General features: G+C 36.3%; 3 protein-coding genes across 8 annotated transcripts in view; all 3 read left to right on the top strand.

Moving 5' to 3' along the window:
- Positions 1 to 1347: 1347 nt before the first annotated feature.
- LOC138308036 (uncharacterized) lies at positions 1348 to 8524 on the top strand. The gene is made up of 2 exons (XM_069248989.1): positions 1348 to 2857; positions 3231 to 8524. Exons 1-2 carry the CDS (start codon positions 2273 to 2275, stop codon positions 3252 to 3254), a joined length of 609 nt encoding a protein of 202 aa, XP_069105090.1. The 5' UTR covers positions 1348 to 2272; the 3' UTR covers positions 3255 to 8524.
- Positions 8525 to 8696: 172 nt separating this feature from the next.
- The window catches only part of LOC138307994 (uncharacterized), a 35744-nt gene continuing 25265 nt past the window's right edge, over positions 8697 to 19175 (top strand). Inside the window, exons 1-4 of one of the 6 annotated variants that reach the window (XR_011206079.1) lie at positions 8697 to 9675; positions 10028 to 10113; positions 11626 to 11651; positions 14175 to 14201. Coding sequence is in view for 5 of the 6 variants with exons in the window: in XM_069248971.1 (XP_069105072.1) it covers positions 8986 to 9675; positions 10028 to 10108 (771 nt within the window). In the remaining variant the exon portion in view is untranslated. The remainder of the gene's footprint in view (positions 9676 to 10027; positions 10114 to 11625; positions 11652 to 14174; positions 14202 to 19175) is intronic. The other 5 variants (XM_069248971.1, XM_069248963.1, XM_069248978.1 and 2 more) reach the window with 5 other exon arrangements.
- LOC138307984 (uncharacterized) lies at positions 14246 to 18849 on the top strand. Its single transcript, XM_069248936.1, has 2 exons — positions 14246 to 15937; positions 16363 to 18849. Exons 1-2 carry the CDS (start codon positions 15233 to 15235, stop codon positions 16627 to 16629), a joined length of 972 nt encoding a protein of 323 aa, XP_069105037.1. The 5' UTR covers positions 14246 to 15232; the 3' UTR covers positions 16630 to 18849.

The raw sequence follows: 19175 nt of genomic DNA, 5'->3' as shown, positions 1-19175 counted from the left end.
ATTTGGTGCTGTATGTCAGACCCTAGGAACACATTTGGTGTTGTATGTCAGACCCTAGGATCACATTTGGTGCTGTATGTCAGACCCTAGGATCACATTTGGTGCTGTATGTCAGACCCTAGGATCACATTTGGTGCTGTATGTCAGACCCTAGGATCACATTTGGTGCTGTATGTCAGACCCTAGGATCACATTTGGTGCTGTATGTCAGACCCTAGGATGACATTTGGTGCTGTATGTCAGACCCTAGGATGACATTTGGTGCTGTATCTCAGACCCTAGGAACACATTTGGTGCTGTATGTCAGACCCTAGGATGACATTTGGTGCTGTATGTCAGACCCTAGGATGACATTTGGTGCTGTATGTCAGACCCTAGGATCACATTTGGTGCTGTATGTCAGACCCTAGGATCACATTTGGTGCTGTATGTCAGACCCTAGGATCACATTTGGTGCTGTATGTCAGACCCTAGGATCACATTTGGTGCTGTATGTCAGACCCTAGGATCACATTTGGTGCTGTATGTCAGACCCTAGGATCACATTTGGTGCTGTATGTCAGACCCTAGGATCACATTTGGTGCTGTATGTCAGACCCTAGGATCACATTTGGTGCTGTATGTCAGACCCTAGGATCACATTTGGTGCTGTATGTCAGACCCTAGGATCACATTTGGTGCTGTATGTCAGACCCTAGGATCACATTTGGTGCTGTATGTCAGACCCTAGGAACACATTTGGTGCTGTATGTCAGACCCTAGGATCACATTTAGTGCTGTATGTCAGACCCTAGGATCACATTTAGTGCTGTATGTCAGACCCTAGGATCACATTTAGTGCTGTATGTCAGACCCTAGGATCACATTTAGTGCTGTATGTCAGACCCTAGGATCACATTTGGTGCTGTATGTCAGACCCTAGGATCACATTTGGTGCTGTATGTCAGACCCTAGGATCACATTTGGTGCTGTATGTCAGACCCTAGGATCACATTTGGTGCTGTATGTCAGACCCTAGGATCACATTTGGTGCTGTATGTCAGACCCTAGGATCACATTTGGTGCTGTATGTCAGACCCTAGGATCACATTTGGTGCTGTATGTCAGACCCTAGGAACTTCAAAATACTGTCACTTACTTTACCCTAATTCTTATGATATGACGTAAAATATATATTTAGTATGTTTATAGTTCATTTGCTGACGTCCTTAAACATTACATAATAAAAACGGACTTTCTCAAAAAGAGGTGATGGGAGTCAATATGTAGCTCCCTCTTATCATATATCTTTTCAGAAAACAGTCACTATTCTTTGAATCTAAGTATTAATAAATATGTATAAACCTATAAAGGTATATTTTTGTGTGTGCAGTATCCATTGGCTATAATCTATGAGGTTTTGAGTTCCTGATTACCGCACCACTGAAGTGTCTATTGTCTATCTATTGTCTGTTAGAAATGAATATATTCGAGCGGTAAAACAGGGTCTTAAATACAGCGGACCGAAAACAATGGTGACCAACCCCACACAACACAAAAAGGACCGACGTCACAGCGATAAAGATCTGGTATGTTTAAAAACAATGCCGGAGAGTCCTATATCCGGAGATCTCCGTACAGTTGACGGTACACTGGAATTAGAAGTGTCGTCTGTCAGCGGAAACGAAACATTTCAAATAAAGACAGCAAACACATACAGGACTGGGTCGAATTAGAGAACTAGAGAACTATTAATTAATTCAGAGGATTGGTGACAAAAATGGAGAAATTCCCTCAATGACAAACAACACAAAGGCCATTATCCTAGACAGTGGACGCGTGGTATTAAACTCATTCTAATTCGACTTATCCACTAAGTACAGAACCGAACGATTACAGAAGATGTTCGAGATAAGATGGAATTCCAGGTACTGTGTAAGGAGCATTCGTACTTTTATATATCCAGTTTGACAACACTTCTGTGACAGAATAAATGTGTAGGTATTAATGATTATATCATTATATCGATTGGATTTGTGACGCCATTTTAACCTCTGAAGATTCCGAGATTACGGAGAAGTTGTACACAGTATTTTATAGATACCAACATCTATATATCGCCGTCTATATCTCGTGGATTATACTTTGGAAGTAAACTATCAATCGATATATATAGAATATATACAAAATATATCTCCATTGAATCTAGTTGCTGTGGAAATGTACATCCAGACTAATTCATTAGTATACAAGCCTACTTATAACATTATTTTGATGTGAGAATACGGTTAGGATGGCTAGCGAGTTTTTCGCCAGGAAGCTTAATTTGGAGTTGGCCTTGAACCCGTTGTTCCATGGCCCGCACGAGGAGTTAATGGAAGAAACCCCAACAGTAAAGGAGGTCAAGGTCATTACAAGGAGAAATTCAAATTCCAGGCCCCGGAGTATCCAAAGCACAGGAGCTCAATCGAGTCTCGTCACCGGAAGTAACATTAATAGTTTTGAGTTTAAACACCGAAACCCAAAGGGTGTTTACGATTTTCTAAAAGTGAAAATGGAACGAGAACATGCCAGGACTAAAATTTCTAGAAGTAGGAAATCCAAAAATGTAGATTCATTAGAAACTGGAAATGGCGGTAAAATGGAGGCAAGTATGTCCTCTGTAATTAAAGAGACGGATTTGATGTCCAAAGACACAGAAAAAAATGGTGCTAAAAACGAAAATACAAACGATGAACAGTCAGGAGCCAATGACCTTACAGAAACCGGAAACAGACAGTCTGCTATTGTACCAGAAATACTGCATTATTCCGACGAGATGACGGAAGGTCCATTGGAAGTGTACGAGCCGATCTTTGTGAGGTTTCCCGTGTGGAAGGTAAACTTGGAATTTTGTGTTGTTTATAAAAATGACAATGACTCTGTTCATTATATTTAGTTATCATGTAATCTGGGTATGAGTAACCAAGTCACCTAATAGTGTACAAGTCTAGTCACGTGTTTTTAGTTAGAATAATACCTTGTTGTGTGGGCATTTATTATATATTATGATAAACTTATGAAAAATTACCTTTTTGCGAAGGAGGACAACCTGTCGCTTGTTAGTATGCTTAACACTGTAAAACTACCGATGCATATTGATTTCACCCGTTTTAAATAGCTCTACAGTTCTGCACTTGTCTACAAACAACAACATAGCTATGTATTTAATTTAACTTCTTTGATAGAAGTTTCATTGTTTCCAATTTCAGCCTGCCAAACTTGACCACAGCTAACAGAAAGCGCCACCAGTTCCATATGCCCTATCCGAGAGATATCCGCTAATGTCCAAGTGCATATTTCCACATGCTATATCAGACTTGACATCAAGAGACTATTAAAGGGTAGCCATGTTATACAGCCTCAGGCGACATGATTGTATTGCATTAGACACAATATGAGAGAACATGTGACTTTATACCGTGGAGTGCGGCGTCCATGCAGCCCATCCGTCAACACTCGACTGCTTCTTCCTTTAAAGATTACAGAGAGCAACGCCCAATTTCAAAGATATTGTCTTATTTTTTTTAGTTATTTTACATTATTTTCAGAAGCTATGCTACAATTCACTATAAAGAATACAAACAACGGGATATTAGTTAGAATTGGTTCTGTGGATTAACAGACGGATTTCTTTGAATACATTTCTGGCGGACTATAATAATTGTAAAATTGTAATAAAACACTGAGACAAAAACGCTTTTTCATACGTGGATATAAAGGATACGGATATTCTACCCTCGGGATCACAACATGTAAAACTCTCGGCAATTATCGGGTTAAGGTTATTGGGTCCACATACAGTACTCTCATATCTACTATAATTTAACGACCAACGATGATATCAAATTCGATCCTTTGGCCTTTGATCTCTAAAACTACCATGAACACAGAACAAGTAGGATATTCTTAAAATCATACAATATATAGCCGCCCCTAAGGTATCTTTGTAGCACATTTTTTTTAACTCGTTATATCTGTGAATGGTTTTTATTTCTACATGTACAACTCGTTATATCTGTGAATGGTTTTTATTTCTACATGTACAACTCGTTATATTTGTGAATGGTTTTCATTTCTACATGCACAACTCGTTATATTTGTGAATGGTTTTTATTTCTACATGTACAACTCGTTATATCTGTGAATGGTTATTATTTTACGACCGTGTTTTATATACACTTCGTCTAATTATGTGCTCTGTTACATTTGTATAATTGGCCATTTACTTGTTTGTTGATTACTTACCAAAAAATTGGCTGAAACATTATTATAACAAATTAAGATGTAGGTCAGACTTTGATCGACATACTATACATAGGCCAGGCTCTCGCCTTTAACATGTTTCAATAGAGCAGGTTTTGACCTTGACATTGTGAATAAAAATAAGCCATGTTATGCTTAGTGAGTTACTACCTTAACATTCATATTGACATCCATATATTTAGTTATGACCTTCACATTCGTTTCATTAGATCTTGTTCTGACCTTCACATTTGCAAAAACAGACCAGGGATTGACCTTCACATTCGTATCATTAGATCTTGTTCTGACCTTCACATTTGCAAAAAACAGACCAGGGAATTACCTTCACATTTGCATAAACAGACCAGGGATTGACCTTCACATTCGTATCATTAGATCTTGTTCTGACCTTCACATTTGCATAAACAGACCAGGGATTGACCTTCACATTTGTATAAACAGACCAGGGATTGACCTTCAGATTCGTATCATTAGATCTTGTTCTGACCTTCACATTTGCATAAGCAGACCAGGTTTTGCCCTTCACATTCATATACTGTAAGTAGACCAGCTTGTGACGATCACATTCGTGTCAATAGATCATGCTTTGACCTTCACAATCATATTAACAGAATAGGTTTTGATAATCACATTTGTAGATGTGACCTTCACATTCGTATCAATAGATCATTCTTTTAACCTTCACAATCATATTAACAGACCAGGGATTGACCTTCACATTTGTATCAATAGATCATACTTTCACCTACACATTCGTATAAACAGATCAGGACTATCACATTCGTATTTATAAACAGACCCAACTTTGACCTTCACATTCGTATATACAGACAAGGGATTGACCTTCACATTCGTATAAACAGACCAGACTTTGACCTTCACACTCGTAAAAATACAGACCAGTGATTGTCTTCATATTCGTATCAATAGATCATGCTTTGACCTTCACATTCGTATAAACAGACCAGACTTTGACCTTCACATTCGTATAAACAGACCAGACTTTGACCTTCACATTCGTATAAACAGACCAGACTTTGACCTTCACATTCGTATAAACAGACCAGTCTTTGACCTTCATATTTGTATAAACAGACCAGACTTTGACCTTCACATTCGTATAAACAGACCAGACTTTGACCTTCACATTCGTATGAACAGACCAGACTTTGACCTTCACATTCGTATATACAGACCAGACTTTGACCTTCACATTCGTATAAACAGACCAGACTTTGACCTTCACATTCGTATAAACAGACCAGACTTTGACCTTCACATTCATATAAACAGACCAGACTTTGACCTTCACATTCGTATAAACAGACCAGACTTTGACCTTCACATTCGTATAAACAGACCAGACTTTGACCTTCACATTCGTATAAACAGACCAGACTTTGACCTTCACATTCGTATAAACAGACCAGACTTTGACCTTCACATTCGTATAAACAGACCAGACTTTGACCTTCACATTCGTATAAACAGACCAGACTTTGACCTTCACATTCGTATAAACAGACCAGACTTTGACCTTCACATTCGTATAAACAGACCAGACTTTGACCTTCACATTCGTATAAACAGACCAGACTTTGACCTTCACATTATATATAAACAGACCAGACTTTGATCTTCACATTCGTATAAACAGACCAGACTTTGACCTTCACATTCGTATAAAAAAGACCAGACTGTGACCTTCACATTCGTATAAACAGACCAGACTGTGACCTTCACATTCGTATAGACAGACCAGACTTTGACCTTCACATTCGTATAAACAGACCCGACCTTGACCTTCACATTCGTATAAACAGACCAGACTTTGACCTTCACATTCGTATAAACAGACCAGACTTTGACCTTCACATTCATATAAACAGACCAGACTTTGACCTTCACATTCGTATAAACAGACCAGACTTTGACCTTCACATTATATATAAACAGACCAGACTTTGACCTTCACATTCATATAAACATACCAGACTTTGATCTTCACATTCGTATAAACAGACCAGACTTTGACCTTCACATTCGTATAAACAGACCAGACTTTGACCTTCACATTCGTATAAAAAAGACCAGACTGTAACCTTCACATTCGTATAAACAGACCAGACTGTGACCTTCACAAGCGTATAGACAGACCAGACTTTGACCTTCACATTCGTATAAACAGACCCGACCTTGACCTTCATATTTGTATAAACAGACCAGACTGTGACCTTCACAATCGTATAGACAGACCAGACTTTGACCTTCACATTCGTATAAACAGACCAGACTGTGACCTTCACATTCGTATAAACAGACCAGACTTTGACCTTCACATTCGTATAAACAGACCAGACTTTGACCTTCACATTCGTATAAACAGACCAGACTTTGACCTTCACATTCGTATAAACAAACCAGACTTTGACCTTCACATTCGTATAAACAGACCAGTCTTTGACCTTCACATTCGTATAAACAGACCCGCCTTTGACCTTCACATTCGTATGAACAGACCCGACTTTGACCTCCACATTCGTATAAAAAAGACCAGACTTTGATCTTCACATTCGTATAAACAGACCAGACTTTGACCTTCACATTCGTATAAAAAAGACCAGACTTTGATCTTCACAATCGTATAAACAGACCAGACTTTGACCTTCACATTCGTATCAACAAACCAGACTGTGACCTTCACATTCGTATAAACAGACCAGACCTTGACCTTCACATTCGTATAAAAAAGACCAGACTTTGACCTTCACATTCATATAAACAGACCAGACTTTGACCTTCACATTCGTATAAACAGACCAGACTTTGACCTTCACATTCATATAAACATACCAGACTTTGATCTTCACATTCGTATAAACAGACCAGACTTTGACCTTCACATTCATATAAACAGACCAGACTTTGACCTTCACATTCGTATCAAAAGACCAGACTTTGACCTTCACATTCGTATAAACAGACCAGACTTTGACCTTCACATTCATATAAACAGACCAGACTGTGACATTCACATTCGTATAAACAGACCAGACTTTGACCTTCACATTCGTATAAACAGACCAGACTTTGATCTTCACACTCGAATAAAAAGACCAGACTTTGACCTTCACATTCGTATAAACAAACCAGACTGTGACCTTCACATTCGTATAAACAGACCAGACTTTGACCTTCACATTCGTATAAACAGACCAGACTTTGACCTTCACATTCGTATAAACAAACCAGACTGTGACCTTCACATTCGTATAAACAGACCAGACTTTGACCTTCACATTCATATAAACAGACCAGACTTTGACCTTCACATTCGTATAAACAGACCAGACCTTGACCTTCACATTCGTATAAAAAAGACCAGACTTTGACCTTCACATTCGTATAAACAGACCAGACTTTGACCTTCACATTCGTATAAACAGACCAGACTTTGACCTTCACATTCGTATAAACAGACAAGACTTTGACCATAACATCCATAACTGAGAAAGATAGTTTGGAATATCACTGCAAGGCAAGGTAATAAATTACTACCTATCATTATAATATTTAATTTAAATAGCCTAAATAAATTGTTCGGAAGTAAATATAACTTTACATAATATTGGTATCCCCACACTCAGTTTCAGACATATTAGTAAAATTGACAATATCTATTTACTTTTTAAGATGTAAACACTGAGTATTGGGTGACATTTTAACGGATTTTAATTTAAGCAGCTAAAACTTCATGTGCAGAAACTAATGTCCTTGTATGTTTAAAGTGTTTTTATAATGTTATATGAATCACTTCTCTCTCTTTTGATTCAAAACTGTTACATGTGAGCTATAAATGTCATCCCACTCCTGTAGAAATTGATTTCATACTCCATATGAAAACAGTGGTAAATGGTAGAACCCCCATGATCAATAATTTCCTGTTCATTTTACGACATGTAGGCTCACCAATATAACGACCTGATCAATACACGGATGTTAGAAATAAAGCACTTTTTATTCTCGTTTGTCAAACCATTGTTTTGGTGAATTGGTCCGCCATAAATAACGGTAAAAGTCTGTACAAAACGTCGGGTGTAAAGTGTCACACAACGTTAACAGACAGACATTCTGTTTATCATTGTGTAATGGTGACCTTATCTATATACAGTGTATGATGTATACTTTTTTCTAAATATTCAGTTTCAATATTTTATTTATGTTTATGTTAATACGCTGTTGTGTATATTTTGTATATCGAAGTTCGCTGTTGACAATAAACAATTGTTTGTATTTATATAGTTAGATGTATATTTCAGCCAACCTACTTAATGTTATGACGTGTTATCACGAGACCAGGTAAGAGCCTATGGGCTATATTCCCCGTCCTATCAGCTCGACAACAATTTTATTATGAACCTTCTGTAACTAGCGTTCAGGTATTCCGAGGAATTTAAACGACAACACTTTATACATCCTAAGTTCGTTACCTTGTATCTGGGTGTTAGGGACTGCGATACGTTTGTATTTTGTATGCTCTATGATAGGATTGACTAAAGTCTGATTGACCCTCGGTCAGCGCTGGACAGGTCAGGCCACACATGTGTGTACGTATTCCACCTGCTATAATCACCTTATTTAGCCCAGGATTGTTCTTAATCCAACTCAATCAGACGCTCTACTTTCACTTCGAGAAACAAAATGGCTACTATAGAATGTTGGCAGCCTTATTCAGGCCTGGGCCAGTTGTTATCCTCCTCACTGGTATTAACAGACGGGGAGGAGGGGGAGCATGTACAGGGGAATGTCCCACGGTCAACAAGGAGAGCCATCAAATTTATACGGAACCAGAAACTCAGACCAAAACCGGGGCTACGACGACGGGAAACCTGGTTAGAGAACCAATTATCACTGTCTTCTGGAGTTGATATATTATATCACGACATGAAAAATAAAACAAAATTACGGAGTCAAGCGTCGTGGCCACCGAGAGTTTCGACAGAAAAGAAAAGACAATGGATTGGTTTGGATTTATTGCTGGATCCAAATGTCAATGGATCTTCTAAACGTCCGACCAAGACATCCGATGAAATCGTTTTGTATAAAAGGAAAAGTTCGGATAAATCTGTATGTTGTGTGAAACAACCATTTGAGCCGATCCCTGTGTATCTTGAATATCCACAATGCAGCACAGCCGATAAAAACAAACGTTTAGAAGACTTCGATAAAAGTGAAACTCCCCGTGAAAGTTCGAATGGAGAGTACAGATCTAGAGGGGAAGTCTCCAAACCCAAAACCTACACTGAGATACTACATTATGTAGATGGTAGCACATCTGTAGGACCAATAGACACGTTCGAACCAATCTACATCATTGGAAGGAAGTCGAAGGTGCGTACATGTAATTTAATCAGTGTGACGTTTTAAAATAAGACAATACCACCACATATAAACTGAGAAACATTTCGGATTGATTTAGAGATTTAGGCATGTTATGATATTCAAAAGATAATTCTAGTTTATTTAATCGAAATATAAGTTTTCTTTATTTCGAAATCATTTGATACCTTTTAGTAAATACATTAGTAAACATATATTTTATAGTTTTACTTTAGAGACAGCAGATGCTGTATGCTTCGTAAACTAGCCGCGCATTCATGTTTTTTTTTTTTTTTTTTTTTGAGTTTGATACAATTAGTAGATGGTATGTGACATCTTTGCGGACATTTTCATTTGCTGTTAGGACATCAACGACAGTTTCTCAGATGTAGAGTCTTTTGGACTTTATTCTAACCAAAGTGACGTCACCGGTCAAGGTTACTAAAGACGGTAAATCTCTCGTAGAGTTCTTTATTTAGATTATATATTTATATTATATACATACTCACATAAGGTAGTGTATTTCGAAGTCGGGATAATTTCTGTATTTTTTATTTACAAAAGATCAATCTCAAACAAACTATCCGTATAGTGTGTGACTGCGTTTCTCATCCTGTGCAACACAAGTTAAAAAGGAATGGGAAAATATCGAGTTATACGACTTCGAAATAACGATATATGCTAATTACAATACTCCTTTGTGTTAGTGTTATTTCGGACTGAAGAAGGCCCTATAGTGGCTGAATATATATTCCATAGAAATGATTTTGATTTTACTTTGAATTTATTTTGGCCATTTATTTCGGATTATTAATATACTAGCTTTATACCGTTTTTCCTCATTATGATACAATATTCCCTTTTCCAGCATTACTGCAATACACATTCTATTTAATCAAATTAGCCAACAAAATTATCTATATACAGGTAGATTTGACAAAAAATGTTGATTTCTGGAATAATGAACTAGATTTTGACAAAAATTGTTGATTTCTGAAATAATAAACTAGATTTTGACAAAAAAAATGATTTCTGGAATAATGAACAATTAGATTTTGACAAAAATAGTTAATTACTGGAATAATGAACAAGATTTTGACAAAAAAATATTCTGAAATAATGACCTTGGTTTTGATAAAAGTTGTTGATTTCTGGAATAATGGACTTGATTTTGACAAAAATGTGGATTTCTGGAATTATGAACTAGATTTTGAAAATAAATTATTGATTTCTGGAATAATGAACTATTAGATTTTGAATAAAAATGTTGATTTCTGGAATAATAACTAGATTTTGACAAATTATATTGTTGATTTCTGGAATAATGAACTATTAAATTTTGACAGAAATGTTGATTTCTGGAATAATGAACTTGATTTTGATAAAAGTTGTAGATTTCTGGAATAACGAAGTAGATTTTGACAAAAAATGTTGATTTCTGGAATAATGAACTATTAGATTTTGTCAAAAATTGTTGATTTCTGGAATAATGAACAATTAGATTTTGTCAAAAATTGTTGATTTCTGGAATAATGAACTTGATTTTGATAAAAATGTAGATTTCTGGAATTATGAACTAGATTTTGTCAAAAATTGTTGATTTCTGGAATAATGAACTTGATTTTGATAAAAATGTGGATTTCTGGAATTATGAACTAGATTTTGTCAAAAATTGTTTATTTCTGGAATAATGAACTTGATTTTGATAATCTTTGCCTTTTTGACAGACACAAACAAGTGAAGTTTACATTAATTCATCAATAATGAACTAAACTTGTGTTCTAAAATCCAGAGAGAATACAAAAACAGTCCTCATTTAATTATACGTGTTAATAGTTTATTTGTTATTTCCGTGATTCATTTATCAATTTAATATTTTCACTTCAATATTTATCACCTTGTTCAGTGTAGAAATAACAAATGTTATTTTTTTCATCTTTCCTTTCTTTCGATATTATACAGCCTAGTTACTATGCTAACAACAGAAGGTAGGTGTGAGCCAGTTTTATGTACCTATAGATGATATATCTGCTTCACAATGTTTGGCCTACTGCGCTTTCTTCTGGTCAGTGTAACCATTAATGCCAAGAGCCTGCTACATTAACTATAAGAATCGATTTGTCCTTTGATTCCATGTGATATAGTTCACTTTGACGTATCGTGATGTTTTGATTTACAACATAGGCTGCACTATTTAAGAAATCATCGCATGTAAAAATATAGAGCTATACAATAAATATTACCGTATTATTACGAAGATATGTAGCTTATTTACCGAAGAACAATGCTGGCCTTCGATCTTATGGATTTACTGCCAAAATTAAGTTACTAAAAAAGGACAAAGTTTATGTGATACGAAATTAAGTTATATGACGAGTTGGAACATTTTATTGTAATCTACTTGTATACAGATATATGCTAAAATATGTTTTAAAATTCAGGAGTGAGACGCATGCTTAAATTGTCATTATGGAGAGACATGGAAACTGTATCAATTATGTATTTAAAGAAACCTTGATTATTCATTCGCTTTGCATTTTTTAAATAGATGATACAATCCGAATATTTTGCACAACAATCGATATATATATATAACACCATAATCTGTAAAATGTCCAAATTAATGTGCCTAAAAATTAAAGTTTGAATATCAATATACGATCGCTCATGTCAGGATGAAGAGATGGGTCAACGGGTTAGCGTGTAAAATCATCACTCGGATTAAATTGGACGAGATATACATATAAAACCTTGAAATTAAGTGTAAATCAATATATTTAACTATGACATTAACGTATATACATAGGTGTAAAATTCTAAAGAATAAAATCAAGAAAACTATGAAAAAATAACTTAAGTATTGAGATATTGGTATCGAGATTTAAGGTTATGACAGTCACATTATATGTACACTTGACTATCTTTGAACATCCGGTTGATTCTCTTGAAGTTATACTTCCTTATTTACTGTTATGACATCTCCATTGGTAACGAGATGATATACTGATAACAGACCCTTGAGTGATAGGTAGAACATAGCTTAGCTCAGTCAATATTATAGTAATACCATCTGTATTAGAGGGTGACTCACAGTCATATAACAATGCCTATTATTATACCTCACTTTCATTTAGAATGTTCTGATTGGATTAAACTTGATCACATGACTTTGAATAAGTTAGATAATTCACCGGAATGGGAAGGCGAGTGAAATAACCCCTTAGAAGCTCCGCACACTAACCGGAAGTTGACGTCATCTGCAACGTCAACTTACAATGGCAACGCTGCTGCTAATTTTTTGCAGCCCGACGAATTTAGCATTAACGTTATTGAGAAATATTTTCATGAGTTCTTTTACCTGATATTTAGGTAGCTTGTCGATGAAACAAAATACATGTATTATGGATTTCTTTTAATTTTGTTCGGTATGATAAAATATTCTTCGTCTCCAGAAATCACTCGTTCCAGGGAGACAATTCTAGAAGTATCTAATCTATTTTAACAATTTAGACTACCTATACCAGGTACCTGGCTCGTTTTTAAAAACTATTTTCGCCTACAGACACTGAGAAACTGGTGACATTTTAAGACCAACCTTAACTCCTCCCGTTAAAATCGCTGCTAGAAGAATACGTCAGATTTCAACTCTGAGCGAGTACTTTACATTTCTTATATATTTTGTATTGCAAAATATCATTAAAAAACGAGCCAGGTACCTGTGTTTTACCAAAAGTCGAAAACTCACCGTCGGCAATAAAATAACATATCAGCTTCCATACTGATGTACTGGCAGGCGACCAGTTCTCGCCGAGTACCAATTCTCGCCATCGCATCTGTATCTGAACGATTTTCACGCAAATTTAGTCAATAAAGCCTTCTTTTGATACAAGACACTACCATGCTGATTTCTCAAAATTCGTCTGTGATCATAAAAGTACATATGCGATGGCGAGAATTGGTACTCGGCGAGAACTGGTCGCTTGCCAGTAGCGCTTATAACAATTGCAATGTAAAAAAGAATACTCACAATAAGCATTCAGAAAGAATATTTTTGTTGTCTTGTCTCATGCATTTGTTAAAATCTTAACGTTTTTGTAGATATCAAAATCTCAATGAATTTTGCTTTCGTCTAGCAACGTCACAAAGACGCTTTTAGTCGACGCATGTCTTCTGTTCACCTAATCACTGACGGGATACTAAAAAGTGACCTGTATACATGTATATATGTAAACGTCACTATATTGTACAATGTATATTACATAACGACTTATTTTTGCGTCTCCTTCCCTCTTTGACTTGATTTTTCTCCCCTTTAATGATGAAAATGATTCACATAATAATGCTTTCTGGGAAAATGTTTTAAAAGACCTACTACCTTTCAGGAGCAAAATTTAAAAGTTTCTTAAAAATATTAATAACATAAGAAAATACATATCGATGACCTAAGATGAGGTAAACATAAGACGGCTCGCGTTATGAAATTAACATTTCATTTATTTCAATTTTTTCAGAAGAGGATGATGAGTATAGTATTAACGGTAAGTTAATAACTTTCGCGACTCTACAAAATTATGGATCTCGTTTTACGTGTCGGAGAGGTAGTGGGCCTCTAACAGAATTGCAGTGTACATAATTATATACATATATTCTTTAATATCAGATACGTTTACGTATTTCAAGATTATGTTCTTTTTCGCAATTTTTACCATTCGCTTCATTTCATTTTTGTTACCATTTTTCGTATCAAATCTAGAGCCACGTATGTCTTAGCAAGTTTACATCAGTCTTTTGTCTCATTTCGAGTACTGTTCGTATATATATATATATATATTCCAGTTACATTATCTGTTTTCGTATTATCGGACCTTCTGACTAACGGGCCTTGTGCGGATCTCCCCGTCATTTTATAGTACAAAGGTGTTAACAAGTGTTCCAATACGGTAGGATTATCGTCAATTAGTCAATGAGAGTTAAATACAAATGTGTATTAGACTATTGGAATATCGTCCATCAATTAATTGATCAATATCAGGTGGTTTTAAACTGCCATTTTACAGCGTGGTGTCGGTTACACGGGTTCACACATGTGTTGGTGTGTGTACACGTGTGTAACTGATGATAAAGTGGGGGTTGTGTTACGTTTAAGTTACCCCCTCTAGGACACCACTAATAAACGGTATACCGTGCCAACTGTCCGGGTGTATAGAGTTTTCATTATTCAGATTTGTCTATGTAACATGTCGCCCCTTCCATTCCATGACACCTATTGTATTCACAGCCTTGAAGCTGTAAGTGCTCTAATTTGGCAAATTAACTATTCTATAGAAATCGCGTGAATTCGGAATTAACTTTGACACTGATTACAATATAGTATAAACCAGGTCTTCCAGCATGGATTATTTAAATGTGTTTACGGTTTCTAAGTACGGGATTACAGACGTTGGATTGTATCAGTCCGAAAGTAATGGTCAGGAGCGCGTGAGCACGGCCTACTATAATAACATTTTCTCTCTCGCGTCCTATATAAGCTTTAACAGTGGACGAGTTCAAGGACGTTGATGCTCTGGGGATGAAACTGTGTGAAGAACTTAAACAATGGGGATTGTTTTTACCCAATCAACCGTACATGTTACCAACCGTACCGAAACGGAAGTCTCGACCTCGAGTCCGCCGGAAACGGAAACCGCCGGAACCTCCACCGGAGAAAGTTACCATCACAGTGAATGATGCAGGCGCACGGTCTGTTGTTGTAAAGCGAGTTGTGTCTAAACGAGAAAAACAAGTTGCAAGAAGACTGAGTGAAGAAGGAGAAAATGATAGCGGAAATCATCGCTCTCAAAACATGTCTACCCAGACTACACTTCACGACCTTGAATTTTTGCTGACTGACCCCCGGATCCAGGAGACCGGGCCCAGAGTGTCGATGTTTCCGGAGGAGGTGACTTACACGCGCCAGGCAATCGGTCATAGGACGTACCGGGCTGGGGACACCACACTGAAAGTAGAACATAGGACTACAGACAATATTATCGTCCAAATAGATACACCTCGTGGACCGAACCATGTCCGAAATAACAGACGAAAGATAGATGGACACTCGGACACCGAATGTGGGTCAGAGGAGGAAAGTGAAATGAGAAAAGATCAAGAAAAAACACATAAAACGTGTAATAAGATAAAAAGAGCAACATTCGCAGAGGAATTGGTCAATTTAACGCCAGAACCAGATAAAGAGAAGCCGGACTCCGTGACCAAGGGTCGCGTACCGAGCAAGGTAAGGAATGACTTTATATATATAGATAGATATATCGATTTAAAGATTATCCTAGATTATATATAATGTATTAAATACCACCATTGTCAGTGACCAAATCTGATCGGTATTACTGATAACAAGCAAGCAGGTAGGCCCATTTGTGTATATAGTGTGATCGTGATCATTGGTGCTCCTAAAAATCTGGCTTAGGAAACTCCTTATCTCGGTGTCATTTAGGATAGTCATCGACCAACGTAACTCAACGGATTAATGCATTAAAATAGTTTCATGTTTTGTATGATATGAGAAATTAGGAGCACCGAAAAATATTTTACTTTCTTTCTTTATATAATGTATTGAATGTTTTAACAAGTACGCGCCAATTCCCAAACTGTCGACTAGTCCTAAAACCTTATGTAAATAAAAATATCGTTATATTCCAGATAGCCAAGGCCTGCGGACACAAGCTGCCCATGGTCCGTGTCGGAGGTGGGTGGATGGAAGTCCCGGATTACCTCAGGTTCCACGTACCAATGCATGTGCACACAGAAACAACAAAGGATGGACAGGAAGGAAACTTGATCATCAGGTCACAGCGACCTAGATCTCAGCTGTTCTCAAAGAAGGGCGAAAGTCCTAGCTGGACGGCGACATTAAGTCGTGGAACTAAAGGTAGTGCCTCGACCACCATGAGGCAAAGACTCGTCTAGGAGAAATGGGAGGCGATGATATAAAGACTTGTAAAGGAGAAATGGGAGGCGATGATATAAGACTCCTCTAGGAGAAATGAGGGGCGATGAGATAAAGACTTGTATAGGGAAAAGCCTATAAGGCGAAGCCGAGCCTGACAGAAATTTATTTTAGACCCAATATTTTCCCGTATTAGGTCACTAACAAACTGTGTAACGAATTTATCACGTCGAAGTCCCTTTCAATGAAGTAACTGCAAAAGCATTATGTACTGAGTATTGTCCAAACCTGATACGATTTCTACTAACCTTATACGACTTTATCTTGGATATCACGTGGCGTCATTTTAACCAATAGGAATACAAGTCTACAATACTTGTCTGAGGCGGGATAAGACTGCACACTTATTAGATACAGACTTTTAACGAAGATGTGATAGATATAAACAACACACGTATTGGATACAGACTTTAAACGAAGATGTGATAGATATAAACAGCACACTTATTAGATACAGACTTTAAACGAAGATGTGATAGATATAAACAGAACACTTATTGGATACAGACTTTTAACGAAGATGTGATAGATATAAACAGCACACTTATTAGATACAGACTTTAAACGAAGATGTGATAGATATAAACAGCACACTTATTAGATACAGACTTTAAACGAAGATGTGATAGATATAAACAGAACACTTATTAGATACAGACTTTAAACGAGGATGTGATAGATATAAACAGCACACTTATTAGATACAGACTTTAAACGAAGATGTAATAGATATAAACAGCACACTTATTAGATACAGACTTTAAACGAAGATGTGATAGATGTAAACAGCACACTTATTAGATACAGACTTTAAACGAAGATGTGATAGATATAAACAGCACACTTATTAGATACAGACTTTAAACGAAGATGTGATAGATATAAACAGAACACTTATTAGATACAGACTTTAAACGAGGATGTGATAGATATAAACAGCACACTTATTAGATACAGACTTTAAACGAAGATGTAATAGATATAAACAGCACACTTATTAGATACAGACTTTAAACGAAGATGTGATAGATGTAAACAGCACACTTATTGGATACAGACTTTAAACGAAGATGTGATAGATGTAAACAGCATACTTATTGGATACAGACTTTTAACGAAGATGTGATAGATGTAAACAGCACACTTATTGGATACAGACTTTAAACGAAGATGTGATAGATATAAACAGAACACTTATTAGATACAGACTTTAAACGAGGATGTGATAGATATAAACAGCACACTTATTAGATACAGACTTTAAACGAAGATGTAATCGATATAAACAGCACACTTATTAGATACAGACTTTAAACGAAGATGTGATAGATGTAAACAGCACACTTATTAGATACAGACTTTAAACGAAGATGTGATAGATATAAACAGCACACTTATTAGATACAGACTTTAAACGAAGATGTGATAGATATAAACAGAACACTTATTAGATACAGACTTTAAACGAGGATGTGATAGATATAAACAGCACACTTATTAGATACAGACTTTAAACGAAGATGTAATAGATATAAACAGCACACTTATTAGATACAGACTTTAAACGAAGATGTGATAGATGTAAACAGCACACTTATTAGATACAGACTTTAAACGAAGATGTGATAGATGTAAACAGCATACTTATTAGATACAGACTTTAAAAGAAGATGTGATAGATGTAAACAGCATACTTATTAGATACAGACTTTTAATGAAGATGTGATAGATATGAACAGCACATTTATTAGATACGGGCATTTAATGAAGATATAAACAATGTATCTTAGGCCAAAAAAATAATATGCCTGTTTAGGGTTACCCGACCGACCCTAATTTTTTACCCCGACCCTAATTTGTTTCCACTTTTCTATGAAAAAAATCAAAAGTCGAGATTTCTATCTCAGACTCCGGTTCCGGCCATTATTTTAGAGTGAAAGACACTAAAAAAATCCTCCCGACCTACCGACCCTATTTTTTGCCAATGTAACCCTAAACAGACATTTTTGTTTGACCTTAGCTATACTACCCGTTCCTTTTTTTATAAACAATAGAGGCAACTCGTCTAAATTGTCTTACTGCCAAAGATTATATCTGCATTGTCATGGGGCTTTATAAAGTCTCCCAGAGCTGATTTATTGTGACCAATATAATACTGTAGAAATAAATTTACTAATCGACGTTTGTTATAGTTGTGTGATAGAACGGGTTTCTATCATTGTTGCATTTATTTGTACAGTATGTATATTTGTTATTGCACTCTTCTAAGTCTTCACTTCAGTGATCTGTTTATGTATCTTTGACCCAAATTCAGGGGAATACCATGAGAACAGGTCTTATCTATGGTGTGTTTGCTGTTTAGCAGTCACATTCATCAACCTAGTTGTCCTCATGATCACCCCGATGATGCTGACCGCTGGCCGGACTACACGTGTGGTACACGTGGGAGGTGTGTATCAGTCAGTTGAGCCTTGTCTGTATTTAAGCGGAAGTTATATTTAGTGTG

The sequence above is a fragment of the Argopecten irradians genome, chromosome 1, assembly GCF_041381155.1.
Source record: "Argopecten irradians isolate NY chromosome 1, Ai_NY, whole genome shotgun sequence".
NCBI classification, from domain to species: domain Eukaryota; kingdom Metazoa; phylum Mollusca; class Bivalvia; order Pectinida; family Pectinidae; genus Argopecten; species Argopecten irradians.
Note: the sequence above shows the minus strand (reverse complement) of the source record. Positions and strands in the feature narration are given on the sequence as shown.

Excerpts from the sequence above, each read along its gene's own strand:
- LOC138308036 (XM_069248989.1), top strand. The coding sequence starts at position 2,273 with ATGGCTAGCGAGTTTTTCGCCAGGAAGCTTAATTTGGAGTTGGCCTTG. Across the intron at positions 2,858-3,230 it reads TGAGGTTTCCCGTGTGGAAG|CCTGCCAAACTTGACCACAG; the intron begins GTAAACTTGGAA and ends TTCCAATTTCAG.
- LOC138307984 (XM_069248936.1), top strand. The coding sequence starts at position 15,233 with ATGAAACTGTGTGAAGAACTTAAACAATGGGGATTGTTTTTACCCAAT. Across the intron at positions 15,938-16,362 it reads AGGGTCGCGTACCGAGCAAG|ATAGCCAAGGCCTGCGGACA; the intron begins GTAAGGAATGAC and ends GTTATATTCCAG.